The 22,820-nt window shown below is 34.1% G+C and overlaps 1 protein-coding gene across 1 annotated transcript; it reads left to right on the top strand.

Annotated features, from left to right (window-relative positions):
• The first annotated feature begins 105 nt into the window (after window positions 1–105).
• On the top strand, window positions 106–1,261 carry LOC129753124 (uncharacterized). The gene is made up of 5 exons (XM_055748923.1): window positions 106–234; window positions 304–468; window positions 528–641; window positions 707–749; window positions 813–1,261. The coding sequence occupies exons 1-5, from the start codon at window positions 163–165 to the stop codon at window positions 1,259–1,261; spliced, it is 843 nt and encodes a 280-aa protein (XP_055604898.1). The 5' UTR covers window positions 106–162.
• Window positions 1,262–22,820: the final 21,559 nt, after the last annotated feature.

The following is a 22,820-nucleotide window of genomic DNA, read 5'->3' as shown; positions in this document are numbered from 1 at the left end:
ATATACCGTCAAAAATTATACATGAACAATAAACTGCATGGTTATGTGAAAGGTAATGAGGTATCTTTCGATGAGTAATTTGATGTAGTCGTGAAAAAGGGCGATTCAAAAATTCAATTGTTTGTCAATTGTTCAATTATTTCAAAAAGTTAATTGAATAAAATGAGAAGCTCAAGAATGAATTCCTTATTTACGAAAAATATGAAGGTTCCGTATGTTCGAAAATTTTTGAAGGTAATGTCATATATTTAAAAAATGTACCTAACACAATATTTATCTCATTACAATATTCATTATTTTCAGCGGAAACCAAGTAAGAAAAACCCGGATGTAGAAGCTTCCGAAAATCTTTCTGGGAAAATACAAGGGACCAACAATTTAGAAAAGAGCCCTGAACCAGAACCTATTATGCAGCCCTTGGAATCTGTTGCAATGGTCCGAGATGAAAATGCAAACCCTGCAATTCATGTATGTACAATTATATCGATTAGATAGATTGTATTTAAATGCATTTTAATCTTTTTCAGACAATGATGGCAAGAGACACCGATTCCGAAGAAGACGAAGCTGAGACCTTTTCCAAGTTAGAAGTGGATGAGGAATCATCAGGCGAACATTTTCTTCCCCATATCGATTCAGATGTAAGTTGTTTATCATATTACTCACAAGAAGATTTGAAATGAAATCCATTTTATCATTATTTTAGATGTTTTTCAATGCTGATACCGAATCAGCTAAATTTGAAGACAGTAAATTTGAAACCATGATGATGATTTTCAACATTTTTATACGACACAATCTAACTATTGCAGGGTGGCCACCCATTCGGGAAAAGCGGGAAATGCGGGAAAAATCTTCAACCAGATCTGCTCCTATACTAGCTGTCTTTAAATCTGAAACGCGCAAGGAAGAGTTTTTTGAAAAGAAGCGGGCACTCGGAGTACTTAAAGCATCGGAAGTAGGGGATTTATTCAAACGTTCATCGCAGACAATCTCCATCCGAGACGAAATGACCAGCTATGGAAAAAGTCTATTGAAGGAAGCAAGGAAAGTTCAGGAGGAATTGAATTTCAAATATGTATGGCCCGGCCGTGATGGCAAAATCTTAATCAAAAGAAGCGATGGTTCCAGAATTGAGAAGGTGAGCTCCAAATTGGATCTGCAATCGGTCATCGAATCGAAGAATAAACGTACCCTAAATTTTTCCAATAATTCATCATTCATGATGTCATCTCCAAAACGTCTTCAGCAAAACAACTAAGTAAACTAAGATCAAACTGTTGATTTATGTATTTTAATATGGATTTTGATAATAATAATTTCTACAATAGTGTTGAAGAATTTAATAAAAGTATAAAACAAACAAAAGAAAACTGTTTTAATCTCAAAATTTTGCAGTTAAATGCAAGAGGAATAAATAACGCAGATAAGATGGATGATATCAAACTTGCCATTGAACGTATTTCTATGGATCTAGATGTTATAGTTTTGGGAGAAACGTGGGTGAAAGCAGCACAAACCGATTTGATACAAATATCTGGCTACAAAGGAATGTTTTCTTGCCGGGAAAACAGCAATGGAGGAGGCCTTGCTATATTTGTTAAAGCCACTTTTGATTGTGATGAGGTAGCAAACAGACACGTGAATGGATATCATCACATTCATGTGCGTCTAAAGTCAAGAGGACAACATTTTAACATCCATGCGATTTATAGACCACCAAATTACATTTTTGCGGATTTTTACTCTGATTTGGAAGCTATTCTTGCCAGTTCAAGTCCAGGATCATCTTCAATCATAGTTGGAGACATCAACATTCCCTTGAATAAATCCAATAACCACCAGACGGTAGAATTTTTAGACCTTCTAAAAGGCTATAACTTTCAACCAACTAATTCTCATATAACAAGACCTGCTAGTGGAAATATCTTAGACCATGTTATTTGTTCGGAGGCCTTAGAATCAAAGATAATCAATAATACAATTTTTATCGATATCAGCGACCACTGCCTCATAATTTCCGCGGTAACCCTACGAAAAGCCCTTTCTGTAAGGGAATTAGAAAAGGTTATAACAAATCATACCTTATTGAATGAGCGGTTTAATATTGCAATAACGGAATTACCACAAACTTCGGCAGAAACTCGCCTAAGTAGCGCCATCGAAATTTATGAAAAACTCAAAAAGGAATGCTCTAAAAAAGTTCAAATAACCGCAAAAATTAAAGGTCAATGTCCATGGATGACTTTCGATATTTGGAAATGGATCAAAATTAAAGATAATTTACTTGCCAAATGTAAAAGAAACCCTGATGATATCCAAGCACGAGACACGCTTGCTCACGTATCTAAAAAACTTCAGCAACTCAAGCAGCAAACTAAGCAGGAATACTATAGTAAACTATTCCAAAGATCAGATAGTAAGAATATGTGGAAAACGTTAAATTTCCTAGCTGGTAAAAGTAAACAACTAGAGCCAACCATCAAGATCGAAATCGACGGAAAAATCGTTAGTGAAGGAACAGTAGTTGCAAATAAGTTCAACAACTTCTTCAGCAACATCGGGCCTCAGCTTGCTTCCACCATCCCCAGTAATCGAGATGTGAACAGATTCAACACACTAACACCTATCCCTGATTCGATTTTTATGGAGCCTGCCACTAAGCAAGAAGTTATCCTAAAAATAAAAAACCTTGACCAAAATAAAAGCGCTGGACCAGACGGCCTACAAGCAAACTTCATCAAGCACCACCATCAAATCTTCTCTGAGCTTATTCGAGACGTCTTTAATGAAAGTTTGGAAAATGGAAAATATCCTTCATGCTTGAAAACTGCAAGAGTTATACCAATTCACAAAGGAGGCTCAAAAACTGATGTCAACAACTATAGACCCATTTCCATATTATCTGTTATCAGTAAAATATTGGAGCAAATGTTGGTATGTCGGATAACCAGCTTCTTTCGTTCAAAAAATATCTTGTACGAGAGCCAATTTGGCTTTCGTTCAGGATCAAGTACGGCAACCGCTACTGGAGAATTGTTCACAAGCGTATATGATGCGATCAACTCAAAAAAACAAGTCGGGCTACTATTTTTGGATCTGAAGAAAGCTTTCGACACGATAGACCATACCATTCTTCTCGAAAAATTGTTTTATTACGGAATACGTGGACGAGTACACCAGCTCATCAAAAGCTTTCTAGATGAAAGGGATCAGTACGTCGTGGTGAATGGAGTAAACAGTAGCTATCGCCCTCTGAAAGTAGGTGTACCTCAAGGCAGCAATCTAGGTCCCTTGCTATTTCTTGTGTACATAAACGATCTACCTGAATTACCACTTCTCGGGAAACCAAGATTGTTCGCGGATGATACATCTCTATGCTATGAAGATGTTGATGCCAACACGATCGTTCGTAAGATGTCCAATGACATGGTTATTCTCAAGAAATACTTTGATGAAAACTTACTGTCACTCAACGTTTCAAAATCTAAATATATGATTTTACATTCTGCTCGAACGAATAATCCGCCACATGATGACCTCATGATTGATAATACACAAATTGAGAAAGTTTCTCACTTCCGGTATCTCGGCCTAACCATTGATTCCACATTAAAATGGACCAACCATGTAGAAACGTTATTGAAGGATATCAATTCTGCGTGTGGACTGCTGTGGAAGATGAAGAGTTTTGTCCCTTCGAGACAACTTTTGTTGATGTATCATGCCTTCATCCAATCAAAGATGCAGTACCTGATGTTCATATGGGGGGCGACATCGGAGGTCAATCTGAAAAAACTACAACGTGCCCAAAATCGCTGCCTAAAAGCGGTTTACAAGCGTCCAAGGCTGTATCCCTCGCTTCAGTTGTATAATGAAGCCGATATCTCTATCTTACCAATCAAGGCTATGAGAGAACATCAAGCACTTACAATAATCCACAACCATCTGAATAATCCTCAAGCCCACCACAACCAATCTTATAGTCGACCAAACCATAGGTATCGACTGAGAAACCAAACTACTCTTAGAACGAAACGTCCAACGACAGAGTTAGCCAAAAATGCGTTTCATTATTACGGTATAACTCGTTACAACGCTATGTGGTTTATCTATAGGTGGGGACAACCAAAAACTTTAGTATTAGTTCGTTGTATCCATATAGTTGTTTATGAACGATTGTGACGTAATGCGACGCCATCACGGAGTCAAGTATTAGGCGTCCAAATGTAGCCATAGAAACATGTGAAGAGGAATGTTTGGGACGCAAATAAAGTTGTTTATTATTATGAACTCATAGCGTTGCCGTACTAGGCGTCAGGAAGAAAAAGCGTAAATAAAAGGGTGCTTTGATTGTGATTTTTCGAATAACATGAAACGTTGCATGTCGTCGATGAACGGCAACTTCAACGTCGAGACGCTCATGAACGTTTGTGACGTAGCAATCAAAACATTGAAAAAACTGATTCTCACACTCGTGCAAGGGCAGTCTTGTCCCCACCTATAGATAAACCACATAGGTTACAACGTACTTCCCCCACATATAAAATTGGTGAAAACGAACGAAAAGTTCAAAAAATTATTGAAAAAACATCTGAGAGCGAAATTGGAAACCTTCTTGAATTGAAGCATCGTAACGGTCAGCTTTGAGCCGATCAACGATTCCAAGATATGACAGCTGACTTGTACTCCCTTCAAAGAGATTATTCTCACTGGGAGTGCAATCCGCCCCATACATCCTCTTCATCCTTTTACCCCTCCACCACGATTCACCCACCCACCAGTGCACAAAATTCCACCCCCACGCTTAAACGAATTTAAACCTACATTCTAATACGCTGCAACATCTAATTTTTCTCATTTCCGCCAACCACCACCACCACCGGCCACCGACCACCGCCAACCGCCGCCACAAACCGCCACCACCAACCGCCCTATCGTCGATATCAAAACCGTCAATAAATACACCAACGCCAACATTACAACTCCCAAAAATCATAATGAACTTTTAAATATTGTGAATGAGTGCACAAATTAATGAATTAATGAAATACCTTTGTAAACCCAGTGCTTGGAAAAAAACTTATGTAAAAAAAAAAATAAAGAATGAAGAGGAGGTTTTATGCCTACGGGAGCATGAACTTGAAAGTAGTTCAACTCCCGCGGGCTTTTCCCTGCTCAGAAAAAAAAAAAAAAAAAAAAGACGGGATTTGAAATCCAACGGGAAAAAAGCGGGAAAAAGCCGGGAATTCTTTCGAAAAGTCGGGAATTTTTGGCTTAGTGAAAATCTGTTGAAAGTTGGTCGAAATAGGTCGAAACAAGTAGAAATGGAATGACAGTTGATCACCAGTCTCTTTCCAACTGACTTGGATGAATTCTACTAGGTCGAAACGGATCTTCCTGCCGAGTTGGATCGGTTTCGACTAGTTTCAACTTGCTTCATTGAATAACGGGAATAATTGTATCGAAATCGTCAATGCAGTATGCTCGCAATTCTCACTCGAGGTATGTCGAGTCCTTAAAAGCAAAAAATAAAGAAGAATCTGATAGACACTATTGCAAAACAGAAGCCAGGGGCAGAAAATAAGGCAAATGAACTGGAGGCGAAAAAATTGAAGGTGTTATCTGACGCTCAGAGAGAGGCAAGCTTGATGGACGAAAAAATTAAAATATTTAAAAATATCTGAGAAACAAATACAGCGAAAAAAACTGAGGTATCTAAGTGTGGACGGTTTTTCGTATAGTTCAAATTGAAAAAAAAACCATTGAAAATCAGCAGTGGTTCAATTTTGATAAAATTACGTTCAATTTGGTGCAAAGCATGTTGTTGACAAACGCTGAAGAGATGAGCTTGATAGACGCAAAGCAAGAAAAGTTATCTCGTAAATTGCTCGAACCGACAGAAATTTGAAAAAAAAAACAATGTACTATTTGTAAGGTATCTTTCAGTAATTTGATTTTTGATTTTTGTTGCAGCACACGATTTTATTGAAAATATAGGCTTATTCCAGAACAAACAAGTACTTTACAGAACTTTTCATTATCCGAACGCTGAATGTAGCTAAATTGTATTGGATGAAGGAGAGAAAATTGATAAAAATTTGTAAACATCAAGTCTGTAAAAAGCCCTCCACACCCACACCCCAGGTAGGGTTTGAAGACAAAATTTTAGTTTTTTGTAAATAAACTCTTTTTTTCTTAATTTTTAATCGTCGTTTCTTTTCCTAACTGGTTGTTTCAAATGTAAGGATTGTTTCAATTTAGAGTTTTTCGTCAAGAGCCAGCTAGTTTACGAGAAATTTGCCATTGAAAAAGATGCACATCAACTCGACATCGTAGTTAAAAATAGAAAACTAACAAAAAGTCGCTGTAAACATCCGCTATTTTCGGAATTTATTTCTTTTACAATTTATGGATAGATTGCAAATAAATTTAACATTAGGAGTTTGAAAAAATACTGCACAGTATTTTTTTTAACATCCATCGTCCCCACGTCCAAACCTTCCACGGTGCACCTTTCCCTTTTACTTTTATGAAGAATAATATTTGTTCAACATTTTCGACTCGAGTGACGTAGTTTCAAAAATTAAAAGAAAACCCCTGCGTATCAATCTAATGATCTGCAGTTTCATTGGTAAAAATAACCGAAAAAAATTCATTGAAAGATCATTTACCACTGAAAGAAAGAAACATTCAAAAAAATATTCGGAATTTTGCTTGGTTTTCTGTTTTACAAAATCTGGAATTTCGTGAGACTATGCGGGAAAAAGACGGGAAAAATGCGGGAAATCAAAAATCGATTTTGAGTGGTCACCCTGCTATTGTTGCTTTGGAGGATATCTTACGAATGGTAAATTTAATTTCAAAAGAAAAATGCGTTTCTGAATGTGGCAGAACTTTCCTGAATTCCTTCCATAAGCCTTCGTACATACGGCATTACATGTGTAGCAAATGTGGCGTTTATATTGGTAAATATTTTTCATTTAACGTGAATAGAAATACTATCAAAAGTCTACCTCCTACATTATTTTTTTCTGCTGTCTTTTTCACATCAATAGGTATTGAAAAACGATGCTGTCATCAATGCCAAAATGGAATTGAGCATAACGAATTTTTCATAATTTTTGACATTTCTTCGTGTCTTCAGAGTATTTTAGAGAATAATTGGACCCATATTACTGAATATAAAAACAAAATTACACTCCATACTAAAATCACGGACATCACAAATGCAGCGGTTGTGAGAAACAGTGTCTCTCTAGGTGAAATATCTTTGTGTTTCAACACAGATGGAGTGAATTTGTTCAACAGTAACATCAAGCGGTCTTTTTGGCCTATTCTCGCCATCGTGAATGATTTACCACCTCATCTGCGTTTCTTACGGCAGAACGCCATAGTTGGTGGTTTGTGGCTTTCATCCAGGGAACCGGATGTGAATATATTCCTGGTTCCATTCCTTAAACAACTTGCACAACTCAGCATCACAGGATTGGACATTGGAATTTCGTCCCCTGTCATAATTAAAACAGTAGATTGCTGCACTGACACCAAGGCCAGGTGTAAGGTGCAAAAATTTAAGCAATTTAACGGATATGATGGCTGTAGTTATTGTCATCACCCGGGGAACAAGTCGTCAACGGGGCAAATCAAGTATAAGTACATTGAAGATATACAGCTCAGAACGTTCGACGACACACTTCGAGCGATGGACATTGGAAGAAGACAGCATAGCACAATACAGGGCATAAAGGGTGTTTCTCCGCTAATCCTGCTGCCGTCGTTTGACATTGTGAAGCAATGTCCAATAGATTTCATGCATTGCGTTTTGCTGGGAGTAGCGAAACAGCTATCAAAAATCTGGTTCGAGAAACCCACATCTCCAGCCTATATAAAAAAATCAATATTAGTAATTGACGAAACCATAACATCTGTTGGGAGATTTACTGAAGCCTCCAGATCGATAAGAAAGGTCAGCGAAAGAACTCACTGGAAAGCCAATGAATGGCTTCAGTGGCTCCTTCATTTAAGCTCGACAATTCTGGTACCACATCTACCAGAAATTTATTTTAGACACTACCGCCTTTTGGTAACTACGGTTACAGAATTACTTAATGAAATAACACCGGAAGTAGCAGAAACTTGCCACAATCGCATGGAAGAGTTTGCCAAACAGTTTGAAACATTATACTCTCTAGAAGAGATGACGTATAACGTCCACCTTCTTAGACACTTAGTTGAGTGTTGCAAAAACTTTGGTCCCCTGTGGACAACCTCGTTATTCCCTTTCGAGGATATGAACGGAGTGTTGAAGAAATTCGTTATGGGTGCAAACCAACCATTAGTTCAGATTGCCAATCGATACGAGCTATCGCGCGTAAGGTTCGACAGTAAATTGAACACAAAATTGTCACCGGAAGTACTTATTTTTTGTCAAACCATGAACAAGCGCTCAAAGCCTAAACAAATAGAACATAAAATACAACATACGGATCTTCCAAAAAATATCCGTACTAACTTTGGTTTATCTTCTAATATATATGAACTTTCATATTTGACAACAAATGGCTTCACATTTAAACCCATACAAAGTAGTACAGATTGCTCTTCTGTAAACGATTCATTTTTTTCTTGTGAGAACGGATCATTTATCGGTGAAATAATCAAAATACTAAAATACAATGAATATTGTTATTTCATGTATAAAGTTCACTAAACTAATTCAACTGAAAATGGATCACTTGTTGAAATATCGGTTTCGGAAGATATCTTTCTATTTGAAGTGAATGATCGTATCACTAAATACATCAAAATAGAATCCACAGGAAAGATACATTTTTGTAAAATCGTTTTTAAATTGTTCATAGATTGAATAAATATTGTTGACAAGAGGAAAATCAAACATAAAAACCAAATGTTTCAATGCATTACGATGGCCTTGTCCTAAATTAACTGTTATCACACGAATATTCTTCTTGATTTATTTTTTTATTTTATTTTAAACGGGATTTTCATCCTCTGGGATGATTCATCCCTACTTCTTGATTTATGATGCTAATCCTAAGTTAATTATGCTGGATAACCATGAACTGATTGTTAGCGTTTTTAAATCATCCGTACCGTCGCATCAATCGGACTGTCTGAAGAATCCGATTTGTATTCCAGATCGAATTTCATTCAGAAACGATAAAAAAAATCTTCATTTTACAAACGAGTTTTTTTTTATATCTTTATTTGGCTTGAACAAATTTGGTGGAGTTAAGTCAACTTATTTTAAATATGTCATTGTTGAGAGAAAAAAAAACATAGAATATGGAATTTCAGACATATAGTCAAATCTTTCGTTGGTATTTTTATAAAACTTGTTTGGATTCCGGTAGCGTCATAATCTCTTCGCTATTATTATTCCGCAATTCTTTGACGCAATCACAAATAAAGTTGGCCGCACGTCCTTCACTTCTGACCAAGAGTTATAACGAGATTCGTTAGATCTCGAAGTACTTCAGTTTACCATCGAGTAGGCTTTCCCCATTGCGACGACACAACTTTCACGGTGATGGATATCGTGATCCATATCGTTCAGAAGACGATCCAAGTCGGAACATCTCCCAGTGACTGTCCTCAACGAGAAACGAAGAAGGCCCATTCCAATGCTTCGTTTTCCACTCCGTCCCGTCAATTTGTTCGTTTCCATGGTGGCTTTTCTCTAATCCTGTTATTAAACGCAACACCTTTGCTCTCACCTTTAGCTAGAGCCGCGGAACTGCCTTTTATGTGAGCTCCTAGAAATTCAAAATTAAGGATAACAAAAGTGCTTAATTGGTCTAAAAAGGAACTCACCCTTGCCCGATTTCCACGAAGAACGCAGAAGCCCATTTTCGGCGCCTCGTTTTTCACTGCAGTCTTCAAAGATAAGCTCGTTTTCCATGACGGTGGCTTTCCTATTGTCCTGCTGTTGGACACAAAGTACTGCAGTTTTCGTCCAATCCTGTCTGTTGACAAAAAATTTCAGTTATTCTAAAATGTTACTCACCACTTGGCGCCCATGCCTACCATAACTAGAACTACGGTAATCGACCAGATATTTTTTTACGGCCCTTGGCCAGCCCGACCAACATCTTTAAAGCGGTTGAATAGCGGTATGAAAAGAAATTTAACTTAGACCGATTTCACAGTTCTCGACCGTGACTAGATCGTTCAACAAAAAGAATGTTGTTTTGAATCATTTTCCTACACGGAAAAGTGTAAATAAGTGAAACAACTTTGAAAATAATGGGTTTTTACTGTGACCATAAAATATACGGTGATTTCAAAATTTCAAGTGGTAGATAAAGATTTAGATATTATGATGAAGTTTATTGTTCAATTGAAAATCATTGTTCTGTTATATTAATACCACGGTCTTGGAAATGTTATCTTAAAATATTTAAAAAAAAATTTTTGTGGGTTATTCAACTTCGTATGCAAATTTAAAAATATGTGACTTGAAAATCTTTTTTTATTAATTTAAAATGTTTCCTGCATGGGAAAATTATAATAAATACATTTATCCCAATATGTCAATCGTTGGAGTATATTAATATGAACAACATAATGCAATATTTTCAAAGCAATAGTTTACACTCATTTTTATAATAAAAAGTTTTCCAAAATGTATGTTGATTATCACGACATAACTGATATTTATACGACTGATCTTTATCTTTATCTTTATCTTTATCCAACAAGGCTGAAACAAATTTTAAATCCATCTTTTGTCATTTGAAGTTGTAACTTCACGAGGGGGGGATAATAAAAAATAATCCAAATTTTTATAAATGGGAACAAATTGAATAAAAATTTGCATGCAAAAAACTAGCATAAAATCCAAATTTGACGAAATCAAAGGATCGAGTTATTTTAGATCGAAAATTTATAAAAAAAAAGTCGAATACATAAAGTGGTACAATTCCCATTAACTACAATTCGACTTTTGTTCTTTCAACTGTTTGAATTCTCGAAGAATTTTAAATTTTTCAATTAAATACCTTAAATCTTACTCATTTTACGCTTCGGGGTTTCAGACAATCGAAGGGTAGTGACAAAAAAGAAGCCCTCCTTTATCTAAAAATTAGAAAATTTCGGATTTAAGTATGCAATGATTATAGACTAGAGATTGTAAAAAACGTTTAGATTGTCTGACACTAATAAATTGTAAGATAAGAACTTATATGGCCAAAACAGTCAATGGATCTTTTATCTTTATATTTTGCATGATTTTTGCCAATAATTAGGTTACCCTTAATAAAGTCTCCTTTAACTTAAAAAATTTCATAATTTTTTGCTTCTCGCTCATCTACATGTTCATGCCTATCTTTCCAACTTTTGGAGCATATGAGTTCAAAACGCTGTTAGAAAATGCAAAAGACCGAGTTGTTTAATTTTTCCAAACAGATATGATGAAATGAAGAAAATAGGATGAAGTATTCTCACTATTTTCAAACTCATCCAGATGCAGATTTTTCAATGAATGTTGAAATTTTAGTTTCGAAGTGCAATACAAAAATGATTTATTGAAATGTTAATATTTCTTAAAACCTTATTTAATTTTTTATTAAATAATTTACTTTAATTCGAAATTGAAATTCTGGTTTTATTTGCATTGTTAGTTTCTGAGATACATATGTCAAAAATTATTTTCCATTCATGCAGAATCCACCCTGTCCCTTTCTAATATCGTGAGGGTCTAGAATTATCGAAGAAATATTTTTTGCCAATTCGATTTCAATATCCCTACTGTAAAGAGGAAAGGATGTCTAACCATCATGGAAACCTACTTAAAAAGTTTAGGGAAACGATATTTTCCGATAATTCTTTTCACAAATAAGTTAAAAGAGTTCTGTGTAGGCAGTGGAATTCAGCTCAAGAATTGATCCATTTGAAAATGCTTGTCCCACATTCAGTTATACAATATTTTTCTGCAGCAAATATTCACTCGTTTTGCTTGTCTGCGATCAATATTGAACTGTATCTACAAAATGTCGATACTTTTTTTAATATAAAATGAAACGGCCGTCCAAACTTTTTGATCTGTTAAACGTGACCTGGGTTGTGATTGAAATGGATATTCTAAGCTTTGAAAACGTGGTGGAAAATAGCTATGAAGCCTTAATGGCTCATATTGGTAAGTTGTGGTTTGAAAAAGGGAATTTCTTGTACAGTAGTTAAGGTGTGAACAAATAGAAGAAATTTTATACATTTTTAACAAATCTAGGATCTGCGAATTAAATCATTGGACAGTTTTGTAACTAAAACATTTTAAAGTACAAAAATTAAATTTAAAAAATGTATGCAGTAAATCATAAATTTAAAAAAAAATTAAAAACCGTCCGGAATCCAAAAAGCAAAATCAAAAACATATATTCTAAGGAATTTGCTACATCCGCAGTTTCTAAAATTTCAATGAGGTAATTCGTCAACTACCAATTTCAAAAAATCACAATGAAAATGTAATAAAATGTACGAAAATTAATAATTTTTGATAAATTTGTGATGCCATAATGCAAAAAACAATAATTGTAGAAGTTTTTCTTTTATTCGAATTCTATTTTACATTTTTTTTTCTGTCAAAAATGCTTTTATCAGAAAAAGGATACTGCATACATTAAGAGAGAAAAAATACGACAAAAATTCTTCTAGCTGAAATCATAAAAAATATGTTCGGATGAATGAAATACTGCTGATTACAAACGCTTGATGCAAAACAATTATATCATACATATGGAAACGATATTTACAAGTTGTCGACTTGATTTGCATTCAGTTGCATCTGACCCCAGACTAAGTAACAGAATTATAAAAATATTTATTTAAAAAAATAAATGATTCTCCAAAAAGTATTTTTACACTAACAGTGTTGGTATAGGATAATAAAACCAATATAAAGTTTGTAGGTCATGTCATGAAGTCAATCGGTCATACAGGGTAAAGTTTATACGGCATCGGAAAATGTTCAAATTTGTTTATCTTTTGCTCAATTTTTTTTAAATTTTCGATGGGAATCAAAAATTAAAAAAAATTAGCTTAAGATGTGAAAATCTATGTCATCATCGTTTTTATCATGAAATGATAACTCAATTACATTATATTAAAATAAAAATTGAAAGTGCTGTGGTACACAAATGATGCATAATACTGTTGCATTATACTCTGTTTGACGGTGAAGTGACTTGGAACTGGTAAAAAAATTCGGTCCAAAGTACAAAAATGTTCAGTCAAGGCTTGAAAATTGACCATGTAGATCAGTATTAAATTTCCAAGTAACACACAAATTTCAGATTGGTTTTATAATTTTTATATCCTAGTTTATATGCGATGTATACCTAATATCTTATAATGGTTTAAAACGCATTTCATTTAAACCTTTTTACAACTAGTCTCCCGGACATCTACACGCGTCTTATTTTTCCAACTTATATAACCATATTAAACTTTTCAAATTTGATTTTTATTTGGCACTTCGAGTATTCTATAAAACATTCATATACTTGAAAAGATCAACGTTTTGATATTGTCCTAGAAAACCATCCTTTGAACCTTTTTTGATATACAAAAGCCCTTTCAAACCGATTTGTTGTCCACTTCCATCTGTACCGTTGAGCCGTCAACACGTACGCCGGAGCATCGTATCGTTGCTGTGTACCTGCAGGAACATTTTACATTATTTATTTTTTCCTTACCTGTATTTCAATCAGCACTTTTCAGTGCTAAAATTATTTTCATTTTCTTTTATTCATATTTTCTCTTTTCTTTCCAGCATGGGGAAGTCTTCGGCCGGCTCAAGGGCCGGAAGAAAACGGATTGCTGAACCTAATCCAGGGCCATCTGCCAAAAAAGTTGAAATTTCCAATTCATTCGATGTCCTTCATAACATCGGTGATGAGGAAATATTCATATTTAATTCTGATAAGAGTACTAAGAAACCTTCTTCTTCTTATACTCTTAAAAACGAAAAGATTCCACCAATAACGGTCACGATTCCTGACTTCAATGCCTTTCGAAAAGAAATCGTCACTTCCGTCAAGGATGTGAAGATTTCTTTTCAGATCGGTCGAAGGGGAACTGCTCGTATATTGGCGGAATCTTTTAATGATTTTCAAAAGGTTTTAAATTATTTGAATAATAAAAAACACCAATTTTTTACGTACGACGCTAGAAGTGATCGTCCATTTAAAGTTGTACTTCGTGGTCTCACTGGCGATCAGACACCGGATGAGATCACAGCTGAATTAAATTCTTTGTTAGGTTTTTCTCCAATTCAAGTAATTCAAATGAGGAAAAGAACCAACACGAATAATACCAGTAGTGTTGGTTTTGCTCCTGAACTTTATTTGATCCATTTTAAAAAGGATCAGGTTAATAATTTGCAAATTCTTGAAAAGGCTCGTCTTATGTTTCATTGTCGAGTCAAATTCGAACCTTTTCGTAAATCTTCTACCAATTTTTTACAAAACATTACGCAATGTCGTCGTTGTCAAGCTTTTTGTCATGGCACTAAAAATTGTAGAATGAATGCCAGATGCATGTTTTGCGGCTCATTCGATCATGAAAAATCTAAATGCCTTTTTGGTGGTGATAAGCCAAAAACAGAATTTTTTAAGTGTGCGAATTGCGCAGGTAATCACTCCTCGAATTCGCTAGATTGTCCCATCAGGGCAAAAATTATTGCTTCTAGGAAAAATCCCAAAGTTTCCAGAAAAGTTTCTTCTCCTCCTTCCTCTTTTTCGTCTTCACACGTCGGGCCGGCAAACAACCTGCCTGTTCGCGGTCAGCCTCGGTCGGCATTGGAATCACGGCTGGGTAATACCCGAAGTGATTTTAATGTTACCTGTGCTGAATCTGCGCCCCAGACTCGTTGTTTATCGTTCTCAGAGGTGGTTGAAAATGGGTTTCCCTCTTCAGGTTTAACTAATAAAAATGGGAAAAAACCAAGTCTCAACGTTCATGCGAAGGCTTGGGAAAATCCCCGAAATTCAAATACTTTTTCTTCTCCTTCATTTTCTGATCCTAACAATTTTGTTGATTTGGGTGAGATTACTGAGGAAAAATTAAAATTTTTGCATCAAAATTTAATGGAAATGATGCAACTTATGTTGAAAGCAAATTCAATGTTTGAAGCTTTCCAAACTTCTTTTAATTATGCTAACAAAATTATAATGACTTTACGATTCCCTCATGGATCCAAATAGATGTTTAAATATTATGAATTGGAACGCTAGATCTTTGCTGGCTAACCAAGACGAGTTCTTTTTATTTTTGAAAACTCAAAACATACATATTGCTGCCATCACTGAAACTTTTTTAAAGCCAGACAATAACTTGAAAAGCAATGCTTTCTTTAAAATTTTACGAAATGATCGACTTGATCGACAAGGTGGGGGTGTAGCTATTGTCATCAATAGTCGTCTCAAATTTAGACTTCTTCCTTCTTTCAATACAAAAGTCTTAGAAACAATTGGAATTGAATTAGAAACTTCTATGGGGAAAATTATAATTGTTGCCGCATATTTGCCTTTCCAATGTAGCGGTGAACAGAAAAATTTTTTGAAGGGAGATTTACAAAAACTCACCAGAAATAAATCTAAATTTTTTATTATTGGTGACTTTAATGCAAAACACCGATCTTGGAATAATATTTCATCAAATTCAAATGGGAATATTTTGTTTAATGACTGCACTGCAGGTTATTATACTGTTGAATATCCTAATGGGCATACTTGTTTTTCTTCAATTAGAAATCCCTCCACAATTGATTTGGTTCTAACGGATTTAGGCGAGCATTGTAGTCAATTAGTTACTCATGCGGACCTCGATTCAGACCACCTTCCAGTAACATTTTCTTTATCTCAAAGTCCCATTGAAAACCCTTTAAAATCAACTTTTAATTTTCAAAAGGCTAACTGGGAGCGATATATGAATTTTATTGAACGTATTTTAGATGTCAACGTTCCACTGAATTCAATAGAAGATATTGATTTGGCTGTAGAAAATTTGACAACTTCAATAGTCAATGCTAAAGCCGCTTCAATACCTAAAGTTAAACATAAATTTAATCAACCTTTAATTGATGATGATCTTCAGTTTTTGATACGACTGAAAAACATTCGTCGACGCCAATATCAACGTACTAGGGATCCTTATTTGAAATTAATTTATTGCGACCTTCAAAAAGAGATCAAACGTCGTTTAAATTTCATTCGTAATGAAAATTTTGCTAAAGCAGTAGAGGATATAAAACCCTACTCAAAGCCATTTTGGAAATTAACTAAAATTTTGAAAAAGCCCCAGAAGCCAATTCCTACTTTGAAAGATGGGGATAAACTTCTTTTAACTAATTCAGAAAAGGCTCAAAAATTAGCCCAACAATTTGAGTCTGCTCATGATTTTAATTTAAACGTTGTAAGTCCAATTGATGCTCAAATTTCCCTAGAATTTGATGATATTCTTTCCAAGCAAAATGTGTTTGAAAGTTCTTGTGAGACAAATATTGATGAACTCAAATTGATTTTCAAAAAATTTAAAAATATGAAAGCTCCAGGGGAAGATGGGATTTTCTATATTCTTATTAAAAAGTTGCCTGAAAGCACTTTAAATTTTTTAGTTAAAATCTTCAACAAATGTTTTCATTTGGCTTATTTTCCCAATAAATGGAAAAATGCCAAAATAACTCCAATTTTGAAACCTGGAAAAAGTGCTTCAGAGCCTTCAAGTTATCGACCAATTAGTTTGCTTCCATCTTTTAGTAAACTATTTGAGAGAGTTATTTTGAATAGAATGATGATTCACATTAATCAGAATTCTATTTTCCCTGATGAACAATTTGGTTTTCGTAATGGACATTCTACTACACATCAACTTTTGAGTGTAACTAATATGATTAACGCTAGCAAATCTGAGGGTTATTCAACTGGTGTTGCTCTTCTTGATATTGAAAAAGCTTTTGACAGTGTTTGGCACAAAGGTTTAGTAGCTAAATTAGCTCGATTTGATTTTCCTGTATATCTCACCAAAATTATTCAAAATTATTTGACTAGCCGAACCTTACAAGTAAGCTATCAAAATTCATGCTCTGAAAGGACACCCATTAGAGCTGGTGTCCCTCAGGGTAGTATACTTGGGCCAATTTTATATAATATTTTTACTTCTGATCTTCCTGATGTACCAGAAGGAAAAGGTAGAAGATTATTTGCTGATGACACTTTGCTTTCAGCCAAAGGTCGAAATTTACGAGTGGTACGCAGTAGATTGCAACAAAATTTAAATTCCTTTTTGAATTACTTGAAAATGTGGAAAATTTCTCCTAACGCTTCCAAAACTCAACTTATTTTATTTCCCCATAAGCCAAGAGCAAATTTTTTAAAACCTAATGAAAATCATTCCATAACTTTTAATGGGGTTTCATTAGAATGGTCTGATCACGTGAAGTACTTGGGACTTACACTTGATCGGAATCTTACTTTTAAAAATCACATTGAAGATATTCAATCTAAATGTAATAAATACACTAAATCTCTTTATTCTCTCATCAACAGGAAATCCCGGTTGTGTCTGCGAAATAAGATGCTCATCTACAAACAAGTTTTCCGACCAGCGATCATGTATGCAGTTCCGATTTGGTCTAGCTGCTGCGCGACGAGGAAGAAAGCCATCCAGAGGATTCAGAACAAAGTTCTGAAAATGATTTTGCGGCTTCCACCTTGGCACAGCACCGAAGATCTTCATCGGATTGCGGGCATTGAATCGATCGAAGAGATGGCCAACAAAATCATCTCCAACTTCAGAGGCAAATCGATGCAGTCTTCCATCGCAGAGATTCGTTCTCTTTATGTTTAGTTTAATTTTAAGATAGTGTTTAGTTTTAAGTATAAAATATTTTTGCTATTACAGGATGTTCTCCTACATTAAAAACTTGATTGCGCTCAGCAAATTAAAATCTTATAAATAAATCTTTATAATCTAGTTACTTATAGGGCTATGAACAGTTCATTATTGAGCTGAACACCTAGTTTAATGCAATAATGTAATATAAGTGTAATGATGATTTGATACAAATAAAGACATATTTAATAAAAAAAAAACCGATTTGTTGTATTTGTGTTCTTATACTATCATTCCAAGTCGCTTAGGTTTTAAAACATGCAAATAAATTGTCGTGGCGTCTATAAGCCGTTTATAAAGAACAAAAACTTCTATAAACTAAATGGGTTTTAAAAAAGTTATTCGGTCGAATAATCAGTTTACAAAAGTAAGTCGTCGCGTAATCGATCAAAATATCAACAATAGAAAGTTTTCGATGGAAAATATGCACTAATCCATATTTTTGTGCATCTTTTGGGAGCAACAAAGAAGGAAATTCAGCTTTGCAATAATCAGGAACCGCTTGGGATTTTTTTTGCACATACCATTCATGATTGATTTTTTTTATTGTTATATTATACGGCTAATAGCATCAAAGCATCATCCGTCAAACAAAACACCAGAAACATAATGTATGAGCATGTGTTAATTCTTTGAATTCTACAAACAGACCTTGATTATTTTGTTATTGCTGCATGATCATTATGGTGTCCCAAAATTGCATATCTTCTGGGAATCTGGGGTCTCACCCTCCAAATGGTAGATTAGGATGTGGAGAACAAACTTTTTTATGGGGCTGACTAAAAAAAATCATATTTAGAGGCTCCGCAAGCGAGAACTTTGAAAAAAGTCCACTTTAAAAATATTTGATTTTAATTGTATTCTGGGTTCAAAAATTTTCACAAAATTTATATATTTTATATTTTTTAAATTTTGTTTGGATAAAATACTACACGTCAAAAATGAAAAATGAACCAAATTTGTGTCAAAATGGAAAATAAGCAAGCTATTTTTATGAAAAAAAATTTTTTGGTCCAAAATTTTTGTATTCAACTGACCAAAATGTGTACCAAGCGTTAAATTTTTTTGATACCAATGCCATCAAAAGATGCGGATTTTTGTGCTCTTAAACTTTGCTCAACAAAGCATGTTGTTTTTATCAATGTGTGAAGAGCTATTCACGGTTTAATCCTTAATAAAAATCACAATTTTGGATATTTTTTATTGAATTTATCAAATTTGTCTTAATAAATTCCTACTTTAAATAAAAATACTTGCCAAAAAAAGACTTTGATGGTTTAAGATAATCATCAGAAGGCCATATGCCAATTTTGAGCGGAATCAGACAACAGGAAGGTGTTGCAATGGATCTCAAATGTAAAAGGGATTCTGAGACATAGTGTTCTGAAGAAGCATTAAAAACTGGTTTTTCATCAAACATTTTTTTCTTTACCAATCGAATGCTTTATTATGTTGATTTTATTTAAACTTCAGCTAAGACTAACATTTCACCTGAAGACTGCAACTCGATTGGACTGAAAACAAAAAAGTTATGGCTGTTGAAAGATTGTATATTTGTGGCAAATTGTCGTTTAACACACAATGAGTACATTTTACTCATTGCGTTTTACACAGGACAATTTGCGACTAAAATACAATCTTTGAAAAGCCATAACTTTTTTGTTTTCAGTCCAATCGAGTTGCAGTCTTCAGGTGAAATATTAGTCTTAGTTGAAATTTTAATAAAATCAACATAATAAAGCATTCGATTGGTAAAGAAAAAAATGTTTGATGAAAAACCAGTTTTTAATGCTTCTTCAGAACACTATGTCTCAGAATCCCTTTTACACTTGAGATTCAGTGCAACACCTTCCTGTTGTCTGATTCCGCTCAAAATTGGTATATGGCCTTCTGATGATTACCTTAAACCATCAAAATCTGTTTTTGGCAAGTATATTTATTTTAAAGCAGGAATTTATTAAGACAAATTTGATAAATTCAATAAAAAATATCCAAAATTGTGATTTTTATTAAGGATTAAACCGTGAATAGCTCTTCACACAATGATACAAACAACATGCTTTGTTGAGCAAAGTTTAAGTGCAAAAAAATCCGCATCTTTTGATGGCATTATTGGTATCAAAAATATTTAACGCTTGGTACACATTTTGGTCAATTGAATACAAAAATTTTGGACCAAAAAATTTTTTTTCATAAAAATAGCTTGCTTATTTTCCATTTTGACACAAATTTGGTTTATTTTTCATTTTTGACGTGTAGTATTTTATCCAAACAAAATTAAAAAAATATAAAATATATAAATTTTGTGAAAATTTTTGAACCCAGAATACAATTAAAGTCAAATTTATTGAAAATGGACTTTTTTCAAAGATCGCGCTTGCGGAACCTCTAAACATGATTTTTTTTAGTCGGCCCCATAAAAAAGTTTGTTCTCCACATCCTAATCTACCATTTGGAGGGTGAGCCCCCAGATTCCCAAAAGATATGCAATTTTGGGACACCCTAATGATCATGAATGATAAATGAAAAAAAAAATCACCTCGACCAGGAATCGAACTCTCCGACATCTTACCAATAGGCCAAATCGTCAGACGATACAAGTCAAGCTGTAGCTCTATTACTCAGTTGACTTCATCGAGTCGAATATGCTGCTAGAATCCCCGGCAGAATGGCTCATTATGCCTTCATTAATGGTGCTCATACTGCCTCGGGGGGTTTCTCATTATGCCTCTACAGTGACTGGTTTTCAGCTTTCGGCAAAAATTTTTAAAATACATTTTTAAACGTTTTTATCTACTTTGTCTACTTTGTCTGAACACGAACCAATGATGTAATTCACATATTACAGCTGTTCTCTATGGTTAAATAAGCGTTTTCCTTAAGGTGGCCATTATGCCCCCATCTCCCCTAGTCGTGATCAAGGTTGCCGAAATCACAGAAAAATCTGTAATTTCACTGAATCACTCATCACACACTCATCACAGAATCTATGTCACTGAACACAGAATTTTGAAAAATTCACAGATTTCACATAATTTTGAATTTTGAAAAGATTTCCAAAATTATAATGTTTTGTGCAAACATAAAATTTAGATTTTAACTTTGTAATTCAGTAAAGTATGATAGGATTGGTAGTTTTAATTGATTTTACTATACTTCAGTGTAAAAAAAGACCCAATTTATCAGGAATTTTCAACGAAATTAAAGAAAATAGCATCACAGAAAACAATCATAGAATTCTGGGGTAAAATCACAGAAAGTCAGAATTTTGTTTCTCAAATACACAGAATTTTTTCAAAAACCTTGGTCGTGATTACACGGAAAAAAATTGAGTGGTTATCCCAAAGACGTTGTCATGATAATTTTACCATTTTACCATTAGTATTTTAAACCACGAAAAGTGTAACATCGATTTTGTAAAAGTGCGCATAAAACATTATTGAAATTACTATGTACCTGGTAATTTTCGATAACTTTCAATGTTTGTTGTCGAAAATACTATGGTCATGATAATTTCACCATTATTTCTATTACAACTAGCGTTCGCATAGCAGTTTAGACATTTTGGCACCAATTCATATCAACAAAATATTATGCACATGGTTCTTTTGAGAACAAAACATATTTGACTCAAAAACATTAGTGCGTATGATTATTTTACTATGGTAAACATTCTTGTTGTTTCTACTAATTAAGGATCATAATTTAATTATTTAATTATTTAATGTGAGTAAACAAACTAATTTTGAGCTGCTTTCAAGTTTCATAACTTTAAAAATCTTTACAAAGCATCGGGAGAACAAACTAACATTGACCGACGTGTGTCGGAAGTGTGAATTTTAATGTTTTGTAAGTATGTAATAATGCTTGCATGGAAATAAACAAACAAACATACATAGTAATTTTGCTATTTAAATCTAGCTCCTCGCTCCTCCTAATCATTATCATAACACATACTAGTTATATCAACATATCAATTTTACTAGGCACGAAGTAAAACAATGCATCATTTCATTGACAATTTTACTTAAACGCGGTCGAATTTACTATGCGCAGCCAAATTGAGCACATGGTAAAATAGCTATGCGTAAGGTATTATAAACAACAAAACATATTTGACTCAAAAATATGATTGCCTGTTTTTCATTTAAACAACGGATTTAGTAGTTTTAATATGCATTTTTTTTGTGTGTATGCAACAGACGTGATGAAATTTTGCTCATCAGAATTTTGAGAGAAGAGCTATTGATTTTATGTGTCCAATTTTTGATCGACTGTCTGAAAAAAGAGGTCGTCCATATAAATTTTTCAATGTTTTCAGGATTTTATCGTGAATATGCATAGGATTGACATGAAATTTTGCACATAGGAGTTTTTGTGACGAACAATTCTTCTCAATTGTCAAATTTTGAGTCAGGAGTTGTCCATTTTATGTGCTCATTGTCTTAATGATAGTGTCGTCGTAATACATTGAATTGAGTTGACAATTTGCAAATTGAAGTTTTGAGGGAAGGCAAAAAATTTTAGATATCAAGTATTGGGTCAAGGGTCATCCGTTTTGGTTGTTCGCTGTTATTGTAATATTGTCATGAATATGCATCAAATTGATATGAAATTTTATTGACGAGATTTTTGTAGGCTAGAAAATTGATTTCATGTGTCCAACTTTCGATCGAGGTCGGAAAAAATGAGTCGTTCATAATTTTGGGTCACAGGACGGGCAAAAGGGTTGTCAATATTAAATGTTTTGCGAAATTGATGTATCGAAATTTGAAAAAAAAAATTGCACGAGAGAGTTGCAAGGAACCGAAAATTGGTTTCCATAATCAATTTTAGGATCATTCTACATAAGAAGAGCACGTTCAGGTCAAGAAAAGGGGTCGTAGATATAAACAAACCAATGTTTC

Source organism: Uranotaenia lowii, chromosome 3 (genome assembly GCF_029784155.1).
Source record: "Uranotaenia lowii strain MFRU-FL chromosome 3, ASM2978415v1, whole genome shotgun sequence".
NCBI classification, from domain to species: Eukaryota; Metazoa; Arthropoda; class Insecta; order Diptera; family Culicidae; genus Uranotaenia; species Uranotaenia lowii.
The sequence above is the reverse complement of the archived record's forward strand: the minus strand, read 5'-3'. Positions and strand labels throughout refer to the sequence as shown.